The sequence below is a fragment of the Myotis nattereri genome (genome assembly GCF_964212035.1).
Source record: "Myotis nattereri genome assembly, chromosome: 4".
NCBI classification, from domain to species: domain Eukaryota; kingdom Metazoa; phylum Chordata; class Mammalia; order Chiroptera; family Vespertilionidae; genus Myotis; species Myotis nattereri.
Window position 1 is genome coordinate 11,212,646 of NC_138079.1, and position 23,744 is coordinate 11,236,389.

The 23,744-nt window shown below is 37.7% G+C and overlaps 1 protein-coding gene across 1 annotated transcript in view; it reads right to left on the reverse strand.

Moving 5' to 3' along the window:
* The window catches only part of HCN1 (hyperpolarization activated cyclic nucleotide gated potassium channel 1), a 259,139-nt gene extending 239,862 nt beyond the window's left edge, over positions 1-19,277 (reverse strand). Inside the window, exon 1 of the mRNA XM_081089933.1 lies at positions 18,869-19,277. Within this exon, the coding sequence (XP_080946059.1) occupies positions 18,869-19,273 (405 nt within the window). The 5' untranslated portion in view covers positions 19,274-19,277. The remainder of the gene's footprint in view (positions 1-18,868) is intronic.
* Positions 19,278-23,744: the final 4,467 nt, after the last annotated feature.

A 23,744-nucleotide genomic window follows, 5' to 3' on the forward strand; every position in this document is an offset into this window, starting at 1 on the left:
CTTCCCTGGATGAAATAAATGTTGGCCCTATAATGTCAAGGTAGAGAATACTGGGAGTGGAACTTCAAAACAACAAAAATTTTTTAAAAGTATATGAAAAGTTAACATCTTCCTAATGTCACTGAGCATTTAAAAAAAAATGTTTTATTGATTTTTAGAGAAAGAGGAAGAGAGAGGGATAGAAACATTGATATGAGAGAGAAAGAAACATCACCTATCAGCTGCCTCCTGCACACACCCCCACTGGGAACTGAGTCTGCAACCTGGGAATCAAACTGGGACCACCTGGTTCATGGGCCAACACTCAACCACTGATCCATACAAGCCAGGCTCACTGAGCATTTTTCATGACATATATGAACTCACAGATGATCAAAAGCCTGACTCATTGGGAAGAGAAAATTGAGGACTAGCCAATGACAAGCCTGGAGAAGCTATTTGAAATTACCCACCTAGACTGATTCTCTACAGAGGTGAAGGAGCCAAGACCCAGTGGAAAGAAGAAGTTAAGAATATTATCCAATCTAAAGACAGTTTCACTATGTATTCAGAAAGATGAATATAGATTTAAGAGCTAGAGGCATTACAAGGAAAATGATAGTCACTGAATAAACATAATCATGGTGGAACCATTGTCAGTAGGATATGTTTTACAATTTCTCAAGGTTACTTGATGCTCATACTATTATTTATATCCCCTAATCATTTTTATTCTTGTTATGCTATAAAACTATTATATCACCCTGGCCAATTTGTGTCAGTGGTTAGAGCATTGGCCCACAGACCATATGGTAGAGGTTCGATTCCCAGTCAAGGACATGTACCTCAGTTGCAGGCTCAGTCTCCGCCCCAGTTTGGGTTCCTGCAGGTCAAGGCCCATGTGGGAGGCAACCAATAGGTTTGTCTCTCTCATATAGATGTTTCTCTCTCTTTCTCCTTCCTCCCTCCCTTCTACTCTCTAAAAAATTAATGGAAAATATCCTCGGGAGAGGATAAAACACACACACACACACACACACACACACACACACACACACACAAAACTATTATATCAAACAAAGGGCTTTGTGTGTCATAGTATATGCACAATACTGGGAGATTAAATACTGAGCACCTGATGCAGATTCAAGTAATTGAAGGAGGAAGACCGTGGCTGCAGTTGCCTTTGAAATGCAGAGAAGAAAAAATCTGATAGGTGATTAGATAGATAACTGTTAGCAAAGTTAGTAGAAAGTTAAAGAATCTAGGTGGTGGGTATATGTTTTCACTGTGACATACTTTCAAGATTTCTACTTTTTACTTTTTTTAGAAAATTTTCATAATACTTGTTTGCAAAAAGTTAAACTCTTAAAATGAGCTGCTAGTCTAGAAGAAACTAAGACAGTTGTTAATGGATAAATCCATGTGACTGCAGATGTGAAATGCCATATATCTTAACTCTTCAGATGGGCTCATCATTTGTTTCTCCAAAGGGGCACCAAAAAGGGTAGTTATAGTTTAACCGAGCTCCATAAACACATTTTTTTCTGATTATTCCTTTGTTTATTATACAACTTTAAAATATACTCATTACCCTCACTGAATACATTTTATTCTACAGTATTTTTGTACTGGCAGAACCGTTTGGTTGAGATTAGAACTACTTCTCCTCAGGATCAGAAAGATGGGGTTAAGAATTAGCTAGAACTACGTCTATTCTGAAAATGCTTATTGATAGTAGAAATAGAAATGTAGTAAAAAAAAATCCTTTTAAAGTATCAGGTTGTTTTGTATTTTTTTTTTACATATGTGTCCTTTTTTATTTCCCCGCCCTTGACAATCCCCTGGCCTCCCTACCCGCCAGGGTCTTTTAAAATGGAATGAAAACAACAACAACTTTAGCCTGGACTGTCATACTACCCCATGCTCCTTCCTTCTAAAAGTGATCAGTAACAGGTAAATAAAATGCACTCTTATTCTACAACTAGAGGCCCAATGCACAAAATTCACCCAATGCAAGAGTAGGCCTTCCTTCTCCCGGCTGCCAGCATGGCTTCCCTCTGGCACCCGAGACCTGGGCTTTCCTTGCAGCCCCGGCTTTGTCCAGAAGGTCATCCAGAAGGACGTCTGGTCTAATTAGCATATTAGGCTTTTATTATTATAGATAATAAAATTGTTAGCTGTTTGAATTAATAAAATAGGCTCTAGGCCACTTGAATATGCTTGGTATTCTTAGGGAATTGAGGCGTGACTTGTCACGGACCTCTTCCAGAGTGTCAGAGATGACAAACTGAACCCAGGTGTTACTTTGTATTGTGGCTGAGAATTATTTTTGGAACCCTTTGTCCACAAAAGGAGGAAGCCTTATGTTTGGCACACACATTGTCCACCTCGGGCGAACTGACTGCTGAAATTCATCCAAAGCTCTGGGGATCCAGTGTAGAAGGCTGGACTAACACACTACAGTTGTTAAAATTTAAAGGGCTATAATTTAAACCTAATCATGGCTGGTTAAGCACGCCACTGAGTAAGCAAGGTCACCTTAATGATTGTTACTTTATCCATGAGGAAGCTTTCTATGATGCACACATTTATTCTGCTTGCCTGGTCCTTCTATACAGACCTACTGCAGAAAGCAAACGATGCCCTAGATCACAACTGTGCTCCATCCACACATAACGAAACTTTACCTTGCAAAGATTAGGATGACCTTGCTGTTTCAAATAGACCATAACCTCTGAAAAGAAAATCTATGAAATCTGCTTGTTGAAACAAGGCATACCATTCTGATTCTGTCCATAATGGAATAACAGGGACCAGGCTTCCCCTCCAGCTTTAAACCACCAGACAACCTGACAAACTGCACAAAACAATGGTTTTCAGATCTGGGTCCAGGGATCACAAAAGAATAAACCCTAGAGGAAGAGGACAAAGTAGGTGAGCCCTAACCGAGCACCAGTTCCCTGCCTAGAGGGGGCACAAGGCAGAGAAAGGGGACACAAAGGGAGCTCAGCAATCCCACAGAGCTGACAGTGAGTCTGAGAGTGAGTCTGAGAGTGCAGATACAGGGGGTCCCACTGACTGGGATTTGTGTGGGAAAATACAGCCGAAGGAGCTGCCCAGAGAGAAAGCTCCAAGGTCAGCAGAGGTATCCCTGGAGTCTGGCTGAGTACTGATCTGCACAGGCTTGTGAAGTCACTACAAAGGCCAAGGCAAGAACCAGCCAAAAAGAGTAGAAAAAAGAAAACACATGAAGGAATAATGCCGAGTATTTTCACAAGTTTCATCAAAACTATCACCTACAGACCCAAAGCACTCGACAAATTTCAAGTAGAAGAAACATGGAGAAAACCACACTAAGGCACATCAAAAGCAAATTGTTAAAAAGCAATGATAAAGAGAAAATCTTAAAAGCAGCCAGAGAAAAAAGTCATATTACGGCCAGTGAACAAATAAAAGAATGACATCAGCCCTCCCATCCATCAGAAACAAGGCAGGCAGAGAAGAATCAAGTGGTATCTTCTTATCTAAATGAAAAGTGTCTTCACTCTTTGTGATACTTTAAGCAATAAAACAATTAAAAAAACAAAAACAAAAAAATAATAATAAAATAATAATGATGAAATGAAATAAAAATACTATCAATGAAACTATGATACAAAAAAAAAAAAGAAAAGAAAAGTGTCTTCTTGGAATTCTATATGCAGCAAATATACTTCTCAAAAATCAGAACACAATCCTGACAGCCAGGCCTACAAAAGCAGAGACAATTCATCAACAGCACACCAGCACTATAAGATCTTGGGAGAGAAGGAAAATTATACCAGGTAGACCTTTGGGTCTACACAAAGGAATGAAAAGCAATAGCAACAAGTTTAAAATTTTTTTTAACTCTCTCAAAAATATCTTAAAAGACAATTACCCATTAAAGCAAAAAGAATCTTCATATATTTTGGCATTTATAACAAAATATAAATATAGGAATATATTTATAGTAATTTATATCATATAGTAAATTGTATGATAAAACAAATGCTAGCAAGGGGACATTGGAAATATAGTATTTCAAATTTATTATGCTATATATGAAATGGTATAATAATATTTGAATGTAGACTTTGATAAGTTAAAGAGGAATATGGTAAGCCTTAGAGCAAACATTGGAAAAAAATTTAGACATGGTTAGTAATTCAATAGTGGAGATAAAAGATTCGTAAAAAATACAAAATTAGTATAAAAGGAAGCATGAATATTGGAAAACAGTAACAAAATACACATGGGATCAATAGAAAACAATATCAAGATTATAGATTTAAACCCAACTATAGCAATTTAAATGGTTTAAATTAGTTTATCAGATTTGATAAACAAGCAAAAAGCAAGTTTCAACTATGTGGTGTCTACAAGATACACAAGTTGAAAAAAAGCATGGAAAAACTATACCATACAAATATTACCTAAGTAAAGGTCAAGTGGCGAAATTATCATTAGACATTGTCTATAGAGATGAAGAAAGGTCATCTTATGAGAACAATCTACCAAAAGATACAAAAATCCTAACCATGGCATCGAAGTACACATAGTAAAAACAAAAAGAACTGAAAGGTGGGATGGACAAATCCAAAATGATTGGATTGGGTATTTTAACACCCCTAGCTCAAGAGGTGCTAGAACAAGACAACTTGATAACATCGTTACTTGTCCTGACAACTACAAAGCACTTCAAACAATAGCAGCAGAAAACACATATTTGAGTGCATATAGAACACTCACTAATATGGACCTACTATGGGACATTAAACAAGTTTAACTAAATTGGAACAAAGCATAGATTTAAAAAATAATTCAAGTTGTAATAGTAGTAGCATTTACCAAAAATTGTATTTGATGTTTAAGTACTTTCAAAGTCTAAATTGTCTGAAAAATGAAGTCCAAATAAAAGTAATACATTTTAAGGAAAATAGATATATTATGTCAGGCTTAACCACTGCTTGTTTAATGCTTGCATTTCAAGTGTTCTCAAAATTTCAAGCATAATTAGTTTTCCTTGTAAAATAATTATCCTAATTATATCATACAGGGGATGGCAAAAGTAACTTTACACTTGTGAGTACATGAAACACAGAGTTTATTCTTGCTTTATTAAATTATTGTATTATTTCCATACAAACAACTGTAAACCTATATCTGATCATCCCCTTTAAATTCATCACACTTATTGTTCTCTATTTGATTGGGCAAAGGTCTATACATTAGCATTGTAATTCATTTTAGGGTGGAGGATAGAAAATTAAATTAATGTGGATATCCATCCACATTAAACTCACCTAAATCTGATGTTTGCGGGTTTGGAAATTGGTACATCCATAAATAGAATAATCTAAATTCCTATTAAGTATGAGCTCACTTAGAAAAACTAAATAAGATAAAGACTGCTTTATAATTGATGCATCCGAGAAGCATCTCGGAGGTAGCCACCCAGGGCAGAGCCAGGTCTCTCATGCCCGAAGGCATGTCCATCAGCTCTCTAAGCACTTTGTGAGCTTAGGAGGATGCCATGTGGCAGCACCACTATAGTCTGACAGAAACTATCCATGAGAAAAAACAACAACAATGAGATAACAAGCAGGTCCGCGATTTTTTTTTGAATAGATTCAAGTTTAATGTAAGTTAGTGACAGGCCAACTGAGTGACTGAGCCTAGACACACCTGCCTCCATCTCTCAACTATTCCCACTCCTGAAATAGGTCTGTTAAGCAAATGGCTCCAGTTCTTTGCCTCCTAGGAACAGGGTGGGATTGCTCTTCTTGATTTCTTGTGGCTGGGTGAGGACATGTGACAAATTTTGGCCAAATAGTTATAACAAGTGACATACATCCCTTAGGGTCAGATCATTTAATTGCCCATCAAGAGCCCCTAGACTCAGTGGTTCTCAACCTGTGGGTCGCGACCCCTGAAAATACATCCTGCATATCAGATATTACATTACGATTCATAACAGTAGCAAAATTACAGTTATGAAGTAGCAACGAAAATAATTTTATGGTTGGGGTCACCACAATATGAGGAACTGTATTAAAGGGTCGTGGCATTAGGAAGGTTGAGAACCACTGCTAGAGCTTTCTATCCCTTGTGAAAAGGACTGACAAGGTCAAGAGGGAAGCTGCTTAATCAGTTCCCACCCAGGTGTGAGGGGACAAGGAGCAGGACCCCCTACCTGCCACTGATGGATAGGTAGAGGGAGCAATGAACAGCTCTGCCCTGGGAGAAGCTACTAAGATATCTTGGGCCAATGATAACACTTTCAACACTGAAAAACAAAAGCAAAATGTTGTCTCCATAAAACCATTAACAACTCACAGACAACACACTGGGGAATGCTGAATGAGGTTTCTAAAAACTCTTACAGCACAAGGCAAGCACTCTAAGGAAACCCTGTACAAATTTAATGGCATTTTCATTTTCCTTCGCAACCCTAAGTTTGTAGTGTAACATGTTTCAATGACTGAACTGCGAGGAAAATATTTTGATTACTTCTTAGGGAAAATGTTGTTTGAATTACATTTTTCCTTTAGGAAAATTTTAATAGCATAATTTGGAAAATTTTTATAAAATAATTGTAAAATTCTGTCATATTTAAGTTGCATTTTTTAACCCGAAGTATTTACTTCCTATGTCAAGTAAGATAATTAAATAATATAAAGTATCACCTGGAGATTTATAGTAGGTACAAAGGAAAATAATTCATCTGAGATGTTTGGTTTTGCAAGTTAAGTGATTTTGCCAATTTAGAAGCATTCTATTTTGAATTTAGTCATCTTGTTAATCACTTTTGTTTTATTCATACAATTTTTTTCTCTATTTCGGAAAGAAGTAAAATTATATAGCGATTAATGAATAGATAAGATCAGTGGTTCTCCAACCAGGGAATCACACTGGTTTATTCACTCCCGAGACCCCACCCGTCAGATGAAGGAATAAGAAAATTCTGTACAGACGTAGTGGGTTGGGGCCTAAGGTTTACAGTGTGCGTCTGTTCCTGATAAGAGACATATATTTTGTTTACCACAGTTATCAAAAAGTGACTAATAGGTATTTTCTTATACACTTTGTTAGTGAATTTCTTGAGAAATGGGACAGAAAAGGAGGACAGGGAAAATTTTCTACTTCCATAAAGGTAAAGGTGGTAAAGGAACTCACAGCACTGGCAGGGCCTTGTTTTCTCCAGGAGCAGGGAGAAGGGTTGATTTTCTGAGGGCAGTGGTTAGAGTTGGGTGGGGTAGGGGTGTGTGGGGGGGCATCTGACCTCTCACCTCTTTGAAGAATAGGTATTGTTATGTGATCTGAGATTCATTGGGGTACTTTCACTGCTTGGTGATTCTCTGGACAAGAGCAACAACAACAACAAAAGTAACATTAAAGAATAGTCCTAAAATTGAAGGACATTTGAGATGAGCTTCTGGTGGGAAGATTTTCCTTTTTTGAGGGAAATCTACCAACATATGATTCCTCAAGGAATCCTAGAAAATCCTCAGTGATACGGCCACGGGCATCATGTTAAAGGTCACTGGAAGCAGGAAGCACAAGGAAAATGAGTGATGAGTGCCAAATGTGAAGAAAATCCAAGCATCTTGAGTGGAGGTGGCACAGAATACCCGATTCGCTGTTGGTGCTCATGTCACTAACTGCAGCTCAGTTGCTTGCTATCTGATAGGAGCTGTCTGCTCAGTAACCGTGATCATGCATTTTCTGGTTCAGAGTCCCATGCAAGAGCATCCAAACTACATGCAGAGTGAGAGAGCAAGAGAGACAAAATCTAGGTCCTTTTTTGCTAAATTCTCTCCCTAGTTATAGAGTATGTAATACTGTCTATGAAATTTAAATATACTGGTTCTTCTTCCTAATAAACTTTCAACATTTAAGAATCATTCATTAATTCTGATGATTGGAAAGAAAGGAAAAGTTTCCAGATTCCAACACAAGGAAGTCATTTTAGAACCTCAAAGTATTAATATTATTTTAAATGAAACTGATTTTTGTTTGTAAAACTCAGCAAAGTTCGCATTATAGGAAAGCATGGCATTAAATAGCCCTTTCTGTTTCACTCTCTAACGATAGGATGGGAAATATTGTCTCAGACACCACCCCCTGTCCTGCCCCACGAGCTGGCTTTATGAACTGACAGTGGAGCTGTTTCCAACTGAGCTGACCTGTCGTCAGAGAATCATGCTGGAGATCTTCCATTCAAGGATGTCCAAATAGAGGAACTTATGTGATTGTTGATTTCCTTTCTAACTCCTCCACTAGATTACAGAATCCCTTTTAGCTGTATTTATTAATTATTAATCTTTGTAGTCCTATATGTAAAACAGTGCTCAGAATCTAGCAGGTGGGCAATTAATATGTATTAAATACTATATTTGAAGATAATATAAATATATGAAATTTGCAAATGAGAAGTCAGGAAAATATTTAACTACATAGTCTCTTATTTTTATTTATAATCTATAATAATAAAAGCATAATATGCAAATTGACCAAACAGTAGAATGACCGTCCAGATGATCTTCCAGACGACTACGCTATGACACGCACTGGAGCCAGGCCAGCCAAGGTGGGTGCGATGCAATTGGTATTGGGGGGGGCCCTCCATCACCCCATGATCACCCCTCAGAAGGAGGCCCAGGCCACCCTCTGTGGGGTGATCAATAGGGGGTCTCTGTGATTGATTGCCCCAAAGAGGGAGGCCCAGGCCACCAGCCAGCGATGCTATGGGGGGTGTGGGGGCCGGCCTGCGATAGCCCTGCAGAGGGAGGATCAGGCTAGCCAAGTGATCGCACCCCACGCCTGTTGCCCACAGATGGAAGCGACTGGTGGCAGGGGAGGGGGGGCAGTGTCATACAGATGGCAAGCAATGGCAGCGGCGGGGGCAGGGTCAGCTGCCAGCAGCTGGGGGAAGGAAAGCCCCAATAGGCCCTGATCACTGGCCAGGTCTAGGCACCCTACCTGAAGGTTGCAAGAGGGCCCAAGCCGGGTTAAGGGACAACCGCCCCCTCCCTACACACAAGTTTTATGCACCAGGCTTCTAGTAGTCTATAATTACATATGCAATGCTACTGGATACATAGAAATGTATGTTTAAGAAATGTGCTACTAACTAGAATTATTTCAAAAACAGCATTTTGCTAACTTTCATCTGGAGCCAGATAGTGAACTAATTTCAAGACACTGGAGATTCTTAGAACATCTGAAATAACAATTCAACTAAATGGAAAGGGGGAGGGATGATTTAGTTGATAAAATTCCCAGCAACAACACTTTGAAACATTGAAACATTCATCTTCGACATTAGGCAAATACTGGTGATTTGGCAGAAGGGAAGGGAAAGTCTCCAGCAAAACTGAAATATTTTTTTTATCATTCGCTGGTGTCCTGCATCTTCTCTGCAGCCCAGCTGAACTTCTCATATCCTGGTGGGACCCCTCTCTGATACCAATGCACCTCTCACTCAAGTTGGGACACCAGTATTCATTTATCTACCTCGTTTGCACAGAGACTTCCTCGCAGCTATTTGAGAATTTCACTGCCTGTCGAGCAATAGCCTACTAAGATGCTATCTCTGTAATGGCTTAGACTATATTTGAAGTTCCTATCAGATACTTTTGAATCGGAGAAAGCCATAGAGCATATGAGAATCATTCCCCAATGGTGTTGTTAATGTCACAATTCCCAAGAAACGCGCCGGAGAGCAGAAATCTCATCAGTCACTTAGGACTTTAGAGTCCAGTACACATCCTGGGCCTTATAAGTCAGGAAAGTGCACACATATACTTCTTTTGGAATCCATCCAGCCATAATCTGATATTATTCTAAAGTCAATAATTTATGGGAGCCTTCAATATCTCAAGTCAACAAGGTTTTCAATAACTCTTCCCTAATAAATGTACTAGCAATTGTTGGTAATTATAGTCACTATAAAGTTATTTTGCTTTTGTGACAAACATTAGCTGAGGGGGATCAGGGCGGCAACCCTCCACCAGGTTAGGACTATCTACGGCCCTTCTCTTCAGTGTCATGCAGACAAGCACGTTCTCACAGGGCAGAACTGCTTCTCACTGAACTGCAACCTCCAAGCATTAGTGATTCTCCAAACAGGAATGTGAGAGCCTCATAGGTAGTTACCGCTCCGGGGTTCTAAACTTCAAAGCTCTCATTGCTACCTCTGACTCTCCGGTCTGACCCAGAATATGGAGGAAGAGGAGGGTTTCATTCTTTCAGAACTCCTCTGGAAAAAAATCAGTAAAATAATTTGACCGTCTAATTACCGCTTACAAATATGCTTCTCTAGACTTTTAATTTTAGAGTTTACAAAGCACTATAAATGAATGTCCTCTTTGATTTTTAAAGCAACCATATAATTCAAGTAAAAGCCATCATCCACATTTTTAAAATGAGAGAAAAGTGTCCACAGAAGGTATTTCTGACTTTCACTCCAATTTAGCCGAATTTCCTTTATTTTATATGTTCACCCAACTCATCTCCACAACAGTAAGAACAAAAGGGGCAGCACGCTAAGACAATCAGCATCATTGCAAACATGCCCACTGATGACCAATCTTTATAGGAAACCACTCCTGACAAATAAGATTATCGTAGAAGAGCTGCTGTTGGCTTACTTCACAACTGCTTTAAATTGCATGGAACCCTGGGACTAGTTTCCAGAATCCTTCCTCAAAGTCTACTTTCACTTTAAGATGTAATAAGAAAAAAGATTTTGACTCTCTTAAAAAAAATGGCCTAAATGGCAGACTTAACTCAAAATAGCCACCAGAATTATATAACCAGCCAAATGTATTTCCTTTTCACACTTAAGACAGGAGTCCTCTCATAAGAAATCTAAAGTGCAGGCATCAGCAAGACAAAAAGAGAAGTCAAAGTAGGTCTTTCTCTGTGATTGCCCAGTGCAAATGAAGGATCCACTTTGATTTAGTCTTTGAATTTTCATAACAATTACAATGTTTTATAAAACACTTTCTGTGACAACTTCTGATATATTTCAATGACTATGCTTTGCCCAATGAAATATGAATCAACTACTACTTTTGACATAATGCAAGCCTAATTTTGCTTCCCAAAATATTTCAAATAAATAAAACCTACTTTTGACTTGTATCTAACTAAAATGAACGACTGATTTGTTAGAAACTGACAAAATAAGCATACATTTCCCCCCGCCCAATGATTAGGTAAGTAGACTCAACAGTTCCTTCAGAGATGTAATTAACATCACCTCGTTGTTTCTAACAACAAAATATTCTTGGGCACCACTGTACCACTTTCAGTAATGTCATGTGTCATCACACCTGTCTTGTTTGTAGGTGGTATACAAGACCAACCAAGTGACCAGTTCAACGGAGATCATTCCCACAGATTAAAGTAACACATGCTTATTATGAAACATTTTGGCAGTTGAACCAGAATTAGGGTTTAAACCAGAATCACATCACAAATTGTGTGTCCAATATTGATGAACCAATGACATTCCCAATTTGTACACCAGTAGCACATAGATGAGTCCACAATGGCAGTAGTCATAATATATGTTGTATCTGCAAACTCAATGAAGGGGAAATCTGAGACATTTACCCAGACACTTCAGTTAAGTGTAAGGCTGAATGCATTTTGTCCTAAATGTTGCCTGATTCATTTGTTGCTTCAATCCCTCATGTGGTATATTTCGCGTAGAAAAAAAATACAAAATAGCATTTATAATACTTCCAATATTTCCTGAGAAGAAAGAGAACATAATGAGCTTGAGGAGCTCAACAGCTATCTTTCTAGAGATTTCATCACCATGAATATTGGAGGCCTGGGGTTACATCGTTTTGAAACTTGGGATGCAAGTCTGGGCTTTTCAATATAGAGCCATGGAAGTGTACAAAACATGCAAAACAGGGACACAGACTGGACCAATCACAAAGCATTAAGAAAGTCTAATATTTTAATCTGGAAACAGTAACATGAATGTTTTAAATTTGATCTGATTACTTTGGCATTAAAGTGAGATATCCATGTGAAAAGCATTGGGCTTATACAGATCTGCCTCAGTGCACTGACCAAGAGCATTCATAAAATTATGTATCTTATTTCTAACACATACATACCCACACCCACACATTATTTATCAATATTATCAATTTCTCCTTAATTGTCTTGACCTAACATTTAATATTCAAATAGATCTCATCACATTGTACCTTACAACTTCAGGGTATCTGATAATACCTTAGAAAGCACACATATTACTGAAAACAATTCTCTAGAATAAAAATGACTCTTTGCTGAAGGAACTTAACAAACTGCGTTCCATCTGAGAAGAAATCATAGATATAATAATTTTTACCTATGTGACCATCTGTAGTCATCTATTTTATCTAGACATTGATAGCCAAGCAATTAGGAGATTATGAAGGAGTATAAATGAATAATTTCAAAAAAGATAGTGTTGGCATCTTAGAATACTAAAGTAACATAACCAATAGAGGACATCTAGTGGTCTTTAGCAGAATCAATATTAGCCTGCCAAAAATATTTACACACACACACACACACACACACACACACACACACATCATAATGATAGTTTCAGTACGTGGGCTAATCAGAGAAAGATGATATCAGGATCTTATATTTCTACACAAAGGCACACATCAACTTAAGTATTTCAAATAATTTCCATGTATCCCATTTAACTCAAACTTCACAACTATTCTATTAAGTTTTAGTCATGAATCCCTCACTTTGAATACTTCCACCCAGATTAAATAGAAAATATAAGGCACAATTTTAATAAACACACATAAATACTAAGTTCTAGTATATGATCCAATTCACACCACCATGTTTTGGTGGTTAGAAACACAAATCTCAAATATAATTGTATCACAATAATATAATTATATTAATATCATATTAATAATGTCAAATATAATTGATATTTAAATTATAAATCTGACAAAATAAACTTTGCATATGTCCTGTTCATGTTTCATTTTATACAAACACTGCAAGGCCAAGAATACATGGCAGAGATATCTAGAAAAGTATCCTGCTTGACACTAGCTATATATAAAAAACACAAGTGAGTGATAACTCTCTCCTGACTTATCCTTAGCTCCATCCCCAGTGGTCTCCAACCCTCCTCATTCTGCTGCATTCTCAATGTACCAGTAAATCCCCTGCCTGCTCTGCCTCAAGGACACCTTACTGAGTAAGGCTACCATCAGCAAAAATTCCTGTCTGCACCTCCCAATGCACCACCTTACTGCCTAGGTTCTGGAGGCTGGGAACTGCTAGGCTAGGCTGCCTTGCAGGAATGTGCTCTTCTGCTCCCATTTTGCCAAGCTAGGTAATCCAGATTCCAGCTTTGAAATTCATTCAAGTATGTCTGAAGCTCTCTTCTTGTGCAAAGAAAGCTCTGTTGATTCTCTCCAAGTATATATATATATTCTTTTATGTGTATATATATATACATATTATATATAATTGATTTCAGAGAGGAAGGGAGAGGGAGAGAGAGAGATAGAAGCATCAATGATGAAAGACAATTATTGATTGGCTGCCTCCTGCACGTCCCCCACTTGGGCTCAAGCCCGCAACCCTGGCTCATGTCCTGCCCTGGAACCATGACGTCCTAGTTCATGGATCGACACTCAACCACTGGGCCACACCAGCCAGCCTCACTCCCTTCTTTATGCCACCATTTACCACACCATCTGTGATTATGTCTGTTTCTCCTACAAAGCTGGGGAATGCTTTGTATTCTCACGTGCAGTATCTGCAAACAGAAGCTACTTAGTCCATGCTTGGGAGCGAAGAATGGCTATTCCCTTGCAATTACTTAGTGGATTTAGTGCATGGAAGACAGCTAGTGGACAGGCAGGCTCTGCTAACCCACTGTGTTTAGAACTCAGTATCTGTGTACAAGCAGATGCAATGGCAAAAGCTGACACCGACTCTTCCCCATAGATATTTATGTCCATTAACAGGAAAGGAACATGCATCTAAGCAAGCAGCAGCAGCCAAGCAATCAGCAGAACAAATGCAAGCGGAACCAGTAGAACTGCTCACAGTAGAGGGACTGACCATGTAAAATGTTTTCTGGAAATAAGTTGAAGTCTACTTTTTAAGGGAGCAATGGAAAAAGAAAGGCTTTCTAAATCTGAGGTGTGGCACATGCAAAATTACAGAAAGAACCATTCTCTGCAAGAAGCACTGTAAACAAAAGCAACACAACACAAAAATCAGAAAGGAGTCCTTGGGTGCAAATAGGAAGTGACACAGTTGAGACAGGGACTGGTTGGCTGAGGAGCCTTGAAGGCACAGCAAAGAAACACAGATTTGATGTGATAGGCAACAGGGAAGTTCTCTGCACCCTCACAGAGGGTAGTGTTACAGAAACAACGGTGCTTGCTCATGGCCAGCCTTGGGATGCTTAAAAAATGAAAGTAGTTAACAGTATGTGCTGTGTAATTGTAGATAGGCAATTCACAGCAAGAGTTCGTTTCTAATACCAACCAAATAAAATGTTAAAATTAACCAAAGACAGAAACTGCACTCTGAATTAGCTCCCTGTGGAATACATTTTCTGATTAACGCTTGGCTGTTAAACATCATCTGTTTATCAATTTGTCTCTCAGCCGACATAAAAACCTAATATCGATTGCTTGCAGAGAATTGTGATGTCCTAGACACATTACTCATCCAAAATTGCTATAGACATATACCAAGATGGAAACCACAAGCCCTCCTTCTTGCCGCAGAATGGATTTAGTTCATTGTGATGGGTCTAAAAATTTATAAAAGGAAGGTTGAGGGAATAGTAAATGAGGAATAAAAGAGCAAATGTTATAGATATGTGTTCCAAAGGCTTAGTTTTGGTACAAGCATCATGCGTGTCCCACACTATTTTGTTCATTGCCCATGGCATTAAATCCTAAAAATAGATAGCCTCTACAGAATAGTATTTTTCTTTTCAATTGCTATTCCCAATACCTAATAACGTCAAAGATCATCCAACTTCGATAATAAACAAAACAAAATACAACCCAATGGGCTGGGCAGCATTCTAGGTTCCTAGGACCCTTCACCTTCACTAACTGAATAATCTCCCACTTACTAAGCTCTTAATCTCCCTTTATCTCTTCAGTGGCTTTTGAGGGCTAACAATTGTTAATATTCCATTTAATTTCCAAGGATTTCCTCACCATATGTCTCCTTCAGGAGGATCACAGAGAATGGGTCACCCCTGTGGTAGGTTACAATAGAGCATTCTGCCATGGGTCACTGACTTTACTTGAAATAGAATGAGAAAAACAATGCTGAATGAAAGAAATGAATTTTAAAAAGCCAAACTACAAGAAAGATTCACCTCCGTTTTCTGGAGATGAGAGAAAGAGGCATTTTCTGGCCTAATTTATTGAAATAATTGTTCCAGATTTTTACCTCACCTAACGATATACATGCAGTTTCATGAAACTTTACACTGAAAATATCACACTGAGAGAGCTCTATTTTTGCATCTTAAAGCAACTGATCTTATAATTGTCTTATGTAAACATCCCTCCTGACTTCTTAACACCACGTGTTTCACAAATCTATTGGCCAAATCAGCTTTTTCCTTGTACAGTAGACACAACATTCAACTTTAGTCATGATAGTAACATAAGGACTAAGTTTCTCTATTTCATTCACAATTTCTCTAATTTATCTGGCTTTGGTGCTTCTTGTTTTTCAGATGAACTAATTCAGACCGGAAAACACACACACACACACACACATACACACCATGTATCATTGAAGACCAACGCTGTTCTCTATAGAAGGCAGCTGCGTTCCTTGGAAATGATTCAGTTAGAACGAGAGCAGTTTCCAGACTTCACACATTACTTCCCAAAATTTGCTATATTTAGAACCAGCCAGCTTGGTACTAAAACACCCAGAATTCAAAGACATGTGGGTGAGCTCACATCTTCCTGAGCGGTCTTATTCTAAACCCTCCCAGGGCAACTGCTGCCAAACAATTTGTTGTATTTCTACTTGTAAACACATCCTTGTGGCATTTATCAAAGTCAGGTAGAGATTTGCCAGCTTGAAACCATGCAAGATCCTTTGTGATTTTGGTTTGAATCACGTAGGTGGTGAGGTCATGAATTCATATTACATTTTGGATCAATTATGACTGTCTCTTCCCTGTTTAACAGGATTACTAAGAGACATTAAATATCCATGATGTGTGTGATATCTTAGGAAGGTATCATATAATCAAGGAAACATTCTTCACTTAAACAAGCATATGGTTCATTTATTATCAAGGTCATTTATTTATATGAAAGAACCTGCCAACTCGCAGCCCTTGTTGGGGTGTGTTTGGTTACCAAATGCCTGTAAGTGCATATTAAATTGCATTTCTCAGTCACGGTGGCCATGAGCCTGAGTCATACATAGCGTGGCATCTATAAAACCCCATCACGGTACACACATCCAGGTGCCTGTGACCGCTGCCAGGCGCCAGAGGACATCCCTTTTAGGGAGTGTCCTCTCTGCCCACATGGCCTGCCATTTCATCTGATAGGTCACCATCTGTTCCTCCTGACGCTGTTCTCTAGGGTAAATGGGTTAAAACTACAAGACTCTGAAAAGCAGTCGCACTGCCCACTGCATTTTTATCTGACTGAATATTTGTCCCAGTGACTCTTCATTACACAGGCTAGCCATTAATATTGTTTTGTGAAACCATGTTTTAAGAGGTGAATATTCATCTACATTTTTTAGTGTTTTTTTTTTAAAATATATTTGTATTGGTTTCAGAAAGGAAAGAAGAGAGATAGATAGAAACATCAATGATGAAAGAGAATCATTGATGGACTTCTCCCTGCACACCCCCTACCAATCCAGCCTGTTAGCCTGGCATGTGCCCTGACCAGGAATTGAACCATGACCTCCTGGTTCATAGGTCAACACTCAACCACTGAGCCACACCAGTTGGGCTAGTCATCTACAATTTGTATTCAATACATAAAATCATTGGATATTAAGGTATTTGACATTGAAAGAGTACGCACATGTTACAGCAAGAAGCTATATGTTTTGGGGGTTAAGAGCATTGCTTCTGGAATTGAACTGCCAAGGTTAGAATCCCAGCCCCGCCTGTTACCATGAACTGCGCAAGCTACCGGAGTCACTGGGAAGATTTACTAGCAAAGAATCAAATATATTACCTGACATATAACAATTCCTCAATAACCATTAGCTGTTATCCATAATCATCTTGGTCTGATATCAATTTCAAATTGGTATAATAAGGTTTGAGAACCAAACAATTACTGCATTTCAGATAGAATGTACTATCTAGACACAGATGAATCCAATCTCTCAAATGTGCTTCACTGGATTTTAAATATAACCCATATCCATATTTTAGGAACCATCCGTTCTCAGCCTTTTCAGCAATGTCTCACGCAGTGTGCATGATCACATGGCATTTCCTGAAATCCCAGGAACTAAAACGCCATTGACAAGCACACACAGAACATGGCTGTGGCCCCAAAGAAAGCAGAGCTGGTGCTCACAGAAGTTCCATTTTCTGACTCATTTAAACCTAAATTCCAAAACACAATTCATCCTAAAAATGCTAAAATTAATTGCTGCTATGAGTAAAGTGACAATCCATAGCAAGTCTATTGTTTTCTTGAGTGCAGACTTAGACACTCTCAAAGCATTTTCAATCTTCAGTAAAACTAAGGTGATAATTTACAAAGGTAGACTTAGAAGGAAAAGAAAGTTAAGGTGTTTAATATGCAGACTCTGGAAGTAGGGATATAAACTCCTTTGTGTGGGATGGAACAATTCACTCAGATCTTAGAAACTCCCTGCTGAGCCCTCTTTGGTCCATAGACTGCCTGGGAACAAAGTTGCTCCTAGTCAGCAAAATACCGGCCAAATTGACTGCACTTACCCACTGTGTTATTTGAGTTTTTTATCTATTAATTTTCCTCCTGGGTATGCTGTCTTTCAGTATTATGAAATGAACTAATAGGGAGAAACTAGCATAAATAATTACATGCAAAGCAAAACAAAGAGCAGGGGTCGTCAAACTAAGGCCCGCGGGCCACATACAAATACAAATATTGTATTTGTTCCCGTTTTGTTTTTTTACTTCAAAATAAGATATGTGCAGTGTGCATAGGAATTTGTTCATAGTTTTTTTTGTAAACTATAGTCCGGCCCTCCAATGGTCTGAGGGACAGTGAACTGGCCCCCCGTTTAAAAAGTTTGAGGACCCCTGACAAAGAGCAACATTAAAATACTGAAATCACTCTTTACATATGTAATTTGGAAACACCCCCAAAATCTGTTTTCTTCAAACACAAATTCTCTGAAATTTCAATATTAGAGGAACCATATACCAAATTATCTCATAGAGCTAATGATAAAACTAGATTAGCAAATAGACTCTCCACATCTTTGTCAAATATTGTCCTTGATGTATTCATATCAGATAAAAAAAAGAAGAGCCATTCGTGAGAAAAGAAGGGTTGTATTGGTTTGAATAAAAATTGTTTTGCTTAAAGTGCAATTGTTAGGAAAAAACTAAATTGATATAAAACAATAGTTTTAAAATCACGAATTTCTTTTCAGTTCATTCAAATCTAATATTTGACCATATCTTTTGAAGATACACATATATCACTTACGTACCAAAAAATGAATAAAAATTTTCTCCTTGAATTTCATAAACCTCATTTATAGACCCGTTGTTCATTTTAAAACAGCCGTCATTAACAATATGATCATATAGTGGCTTTAAAAAGTAAAACAGACGTCTTACCTCTTCCCACTGGTGTATGTATCTAATTAATCTTGAAAGTCGTAATAAACGCAGGAGACTGAGAATTTTTGTAAACCTCACGATGCGAAGCGCCCTGGCCGTCTTGTAAACTTCTGAATCCATTCCCTTCTCTACAATGAGGAAGATATAATCCACTGGGATTGATGAGATGAAGTCCACCACAAACCAGCTTTTTAAGTAATTCATCTTGATCACTTTAGGGTCCAGGATAATTTCCGAGCTGTCTTCATTGACAGTCCCAGTCCTAAAATTCATGATCAGGTCCAAGAGGAAAACTGTATCTGAGGCCACGTTGAAAATAATCCACGGTGTCGTTGTTTGTTCTGTGAAGAACGTGATTCCAACAGGTATGATGACCAGATTGCCAACCATCATTATAAGCATTATTAAATCCCAATAAAACCTACAATGAATAAAACAATCAGATTTTAAGATGCAGGCAGCAACCAGACCATTCTCTCCCCCCACCCCTAAAAGTTATTACTGATTTGTGGTTAATAAATGAGTCAGAGAACAAAGTGTTGGCTTTAGAAATAAGGTAACTAACTCCTTCCATGGCGACAAATTTAAATCTAAGTAAAATTAACATATTCCTAAAGTAAGGTATTGTGATTAAAGAATTTCAAAAATTATTTGATATCAAGTGTTATAGAAATAAATTAAAAAAACACCCATGACCCCATTTATCTGGTAAAGACCCAAAAAAACACCCTCCCTATAAGCCAGGGAGAAATATAAAACCAGAAGACCCAACTTAAAAAATGCTTTTGGTAAGATTCTTTGAAGGTGTTTTGATGTACGTTATATACCAAATTACCAATCATAGATTAGAATAAACAAGGTGTGCTAAAAATACCAGTACTGCAAATTTATCCCTAGGAGATTAGGTCAAATATAAATTCTAGAATCATCCCTAGCTTCACAGTAGTCCAAATATGTATGCTTTATTCTTCTTCAGTTTGAAATAGGAAAACTAACATTTTTCTGAGGCTAAAAATAATTGAAGAGACTCTACTCTAGATTTAAAACTATGTTTACTATCTTTTGAAATATTCTTATCTCACCTTTCATTAAAATTGGGAGAAAACCAGGAACTTTCAGGTTATTCCAGGTTAATCGATTGTAACTAAATTCTTCAGAGATGATTATGTAATTTTCGTTTGTATTCTTGCAAAGAATATTGACATTATAAATAGACTATTTATACTTGTGACAGTATATACTTATAACAATGAAGAAACAAATGTACTGATAAATCCCTTTAATAATGAAAAGTCTGAAAAGACATGAGTCACTTTGTCCTGGTCATATGTGTCCTCTTTTGGAAGTTTAGTTGCATAAAAGGTATAGAAATTTCTTTTTACCAAGATATTTTTATTTAACATTAATTCTCCCACTTAGATTACTTGAGCCACTTTTGATAAGTCAGGCATTTGCATAAATCTATCAAGTTTCTACCATCCCTAATTATGAATGGCTCCTGGAATAAAAGTAGTAATATAAGAAAGAACTATAAAAAGCACTCTCTCCCCTTATCTCCACACGCCCCCCAAGATCAGGTCAAAGTCAATCATGCATCATACACTGCCATTTTCAATGCCACCTTCTCTTTCTTTCTTTTTCCTTCCCCAGTGGAAATATGCAAAATGTGCCCCTTAATATACTGAGGGCAAACGAGAGGTAGTGTAATAGCCATTTCACACGGAAGCGATGTCACTGAGCTCTAGTGTGAAATCGAGTGTGCACTGAGGATTCCCACCTTGTGGCTACTCTTAGTCTGTTCTGTGGGCTCCTGTCCCCGGCCTCCCCAGAAGGCTGCTGCTCCCCTGTGTGTCAGGCATAGTGGGCCTTTTACCATCTACTCCACACAGACTCTTCGGGCAATCCCATACTCCCATCCATGTCTTCAATGGTTCACCTGTAACTGATGACTCCAGAAGCTTTATCTCTATCCACTGCTGCCTTTAAGCCTCATGACCAGCAGCCTATTGAACCTCTGGGTAAACAGCATCCCCAGGCCCCAATTCAACATCTCACCTCCCACATATACTCCTCACGCCCCCTTCTGTCAAGGAAAAGAACAACTCTATACCTGATTTACAAGTCAGAAACCTTAGAGCCATCCTAGATAATTCCCGGACCTGAATCTGCTCAATCTGCTGCTCAGTTACTGTGGCTGTTTGGTTTTAATACCTAAACATAAGGTTGATTCATCCATTTGCCCCTTATCATTCCCACTGCAACTGTCTGCAACCAGAAATTCTTACCAGGGTTCAAATTTGAAGACAAGTTACTTAAATTCTCTAATACTAAATTGTCTCTTCTGTAAAATGAAGATTATTATAGAACCAACTGTGTAGAGATTTATAAATAAAATAAAATAATATATACAAATTACAGATCCTAGCATATAACAAACTGTAGACACAATGCTGGTGGCCTACTTACTATTAGTTTACCTTTCCTTTCCAAAATAACTCAATTGTTATGGGGAGTAACCAGGAGCCCATTGAAAAATACTCCCTTTTATATGCATGTTTGTATTTTTGTCATTAAGATAGAAGCTATTTTGAAGGAAAAATAATATTCTATCCATCTTAGTCAATAGAGGTGAAAAGGATAAAGTGCCACCCAATGTTTATAATTGCAATAATGTTCATCACATCATAGCTTTTTATGACCAGGGTTTAATATGGTCTGAAGCCATTAGTTATATTGACCTCATCATGAAGGTCCATTGATCCTTATCATTTCCTCTTAAAGTATCAGTGACTCTATTTCATAGATATAAACACAGGTCTTGAAATAGACTTTGCATAATATAACTCTTCAGTTAACATTCATTCATTCTCTGCTAGCCAAGAAAAATACAGTTAACACCCACTCAGAAGTGTGATATAACTTCTGTTTTTGAAATAATGCATGTGTCCCTGAAAACTGACCTCATGAGATCCTCTTGCCTACCTGCCCACAGGTTTCTCTTCTTGGCTCTTAGCTCTAAAAATGTCCCTTTGGACACTCAGGCTCTCTCTTTTCCTCATCTCTCAATTTCTATGTCTTACATGTTTTATTCCAGAGTTGTCTTTCCTATATAGTCCCTCTTCCCATCCCCACTGTTAATATTTCAAGAGTCTCCTGTCTATGCCATCTGATCCATTCTATTCACCGTTCCAGAGCAACCTATCTAACAAGTAACTTGCCAGCTCAAAAGCCATCAATGACTCTCAATTAAATAGAAACAAGTTGCCCTGGTTTTCAAGGAAATAAAGACTCATACTCCCTTCCCAGACTCTGCTTTAACACTTTATGGGAAGTACCTCATATGTCAAGCAAGAAAGTCCCCGCCATGTGCACCTGGGTCCATGAACAGGAGATAGAGTTCCTTCCATTCTGCCTATCATTTCTCTTATTAGCATCACCTCTCCTTCAGGTCCCATTCTGGTGAGAGTTTCCTAATTTTTTGTTTGTTTTCATGAACTCCAGAGCAACATATATTTTCAGTATGCTTCTTATATTATTACTTCTTTGGGTACTATTTTTGTTTCTTCCGTCATCACTGGATTTAAATTCATTAAAGTTCAAAATTGTATCTTGTCTTCTATTTAATTTCTGTAGTAATATGGACAGTATCTAGACTAGCCAATGCTAAGTAGATAAATTAATTGAATTTTTAGTAGAAAGCTACACTTCAGTGGGGATAAAGAAATGCTTTTTAACAAGACAAAGAGCCTTTAATGCAGTAAATAATTTCTTAATTTATCTTTTATATAACACTGAATTTTTATTCATTGAGAGTTTTTATGACATAGACTACATTAAAATAAATTAAATAAGAAAGCAGATTAAGAACATGTTCTTAGATTAGACAGCCTGCAAACAAAACAGTTTGGGATTTGACAGTTGGTTTGATATGTTACAAAACCCCTCTCCTTCTCATGCTGCTCTATAGAGACAGGATTTATTTGTAAAAGATCTTAGTTGGATTTTGAAGGCAGACTAGAGTTCAAATTCTAGTTCTACTAGCTGCCGGTTTTGGACAAGAAAGGTAACGGCAGTGAACTTCAATTTTCTTCTACTACTTTCTTTGTAGGAGGACTGCAAGCAATGATGTATGTAAAGTATAGAACCTGTTAGAAAGTTTCTTGATAATTACAGTAAAGTAATAACTAAGTAATCATTTTTACCTTCTACTGAAAGGAGATACACAAAATAAAATATTACAATTATAATTAATATACCATTGATAACTATGATTTTAATTACTAATAAAGTAATGTTGATAGACAAATTATTATTATGTTCAAAATCTATTTCCCCCCTCTAAGATTTTAGAAGGGAAAAAGTGGCATTATAAAGATTAGTTTCCTGATATTAAACTGTGGAGAATTCAAATTTAGTCATGCTTCCTTCTTTCTACCTACTTGTATCCCTGGTAAAAAAAGACAACCCCCCATTCTGTAGTAACAAGAACTCCTCACTGTCCCTGAGGTTCCATGCCCTCTGATGACACCTGCTCCAGGTGAAAATACATGATGTCAGACATTTCTAATCCAAAGCCTTAAAGAGATTTAAACAATCTCCATATTCCGCTACTGGGATTTAAATTTTTCTCTAAATATTTAGTGGAAGGTTCTATTCTCCCCTCTGTCTGATGAAATAAATATTTGTCATTCAGTAAACTTGTGGCTAAACCCCTGAAATGTAGCAGATTTATATGTGGCAATTATTTTAGCTATGATTGAAGTCAAATGGAGAGTTAAACCTGTCCCATTACTAATACTTAAGACTCCCTCTGAAAAATTGCATTTTTAGATATCAAACACAAATTGGGCATATGTTTGGTAAGCTACTTATT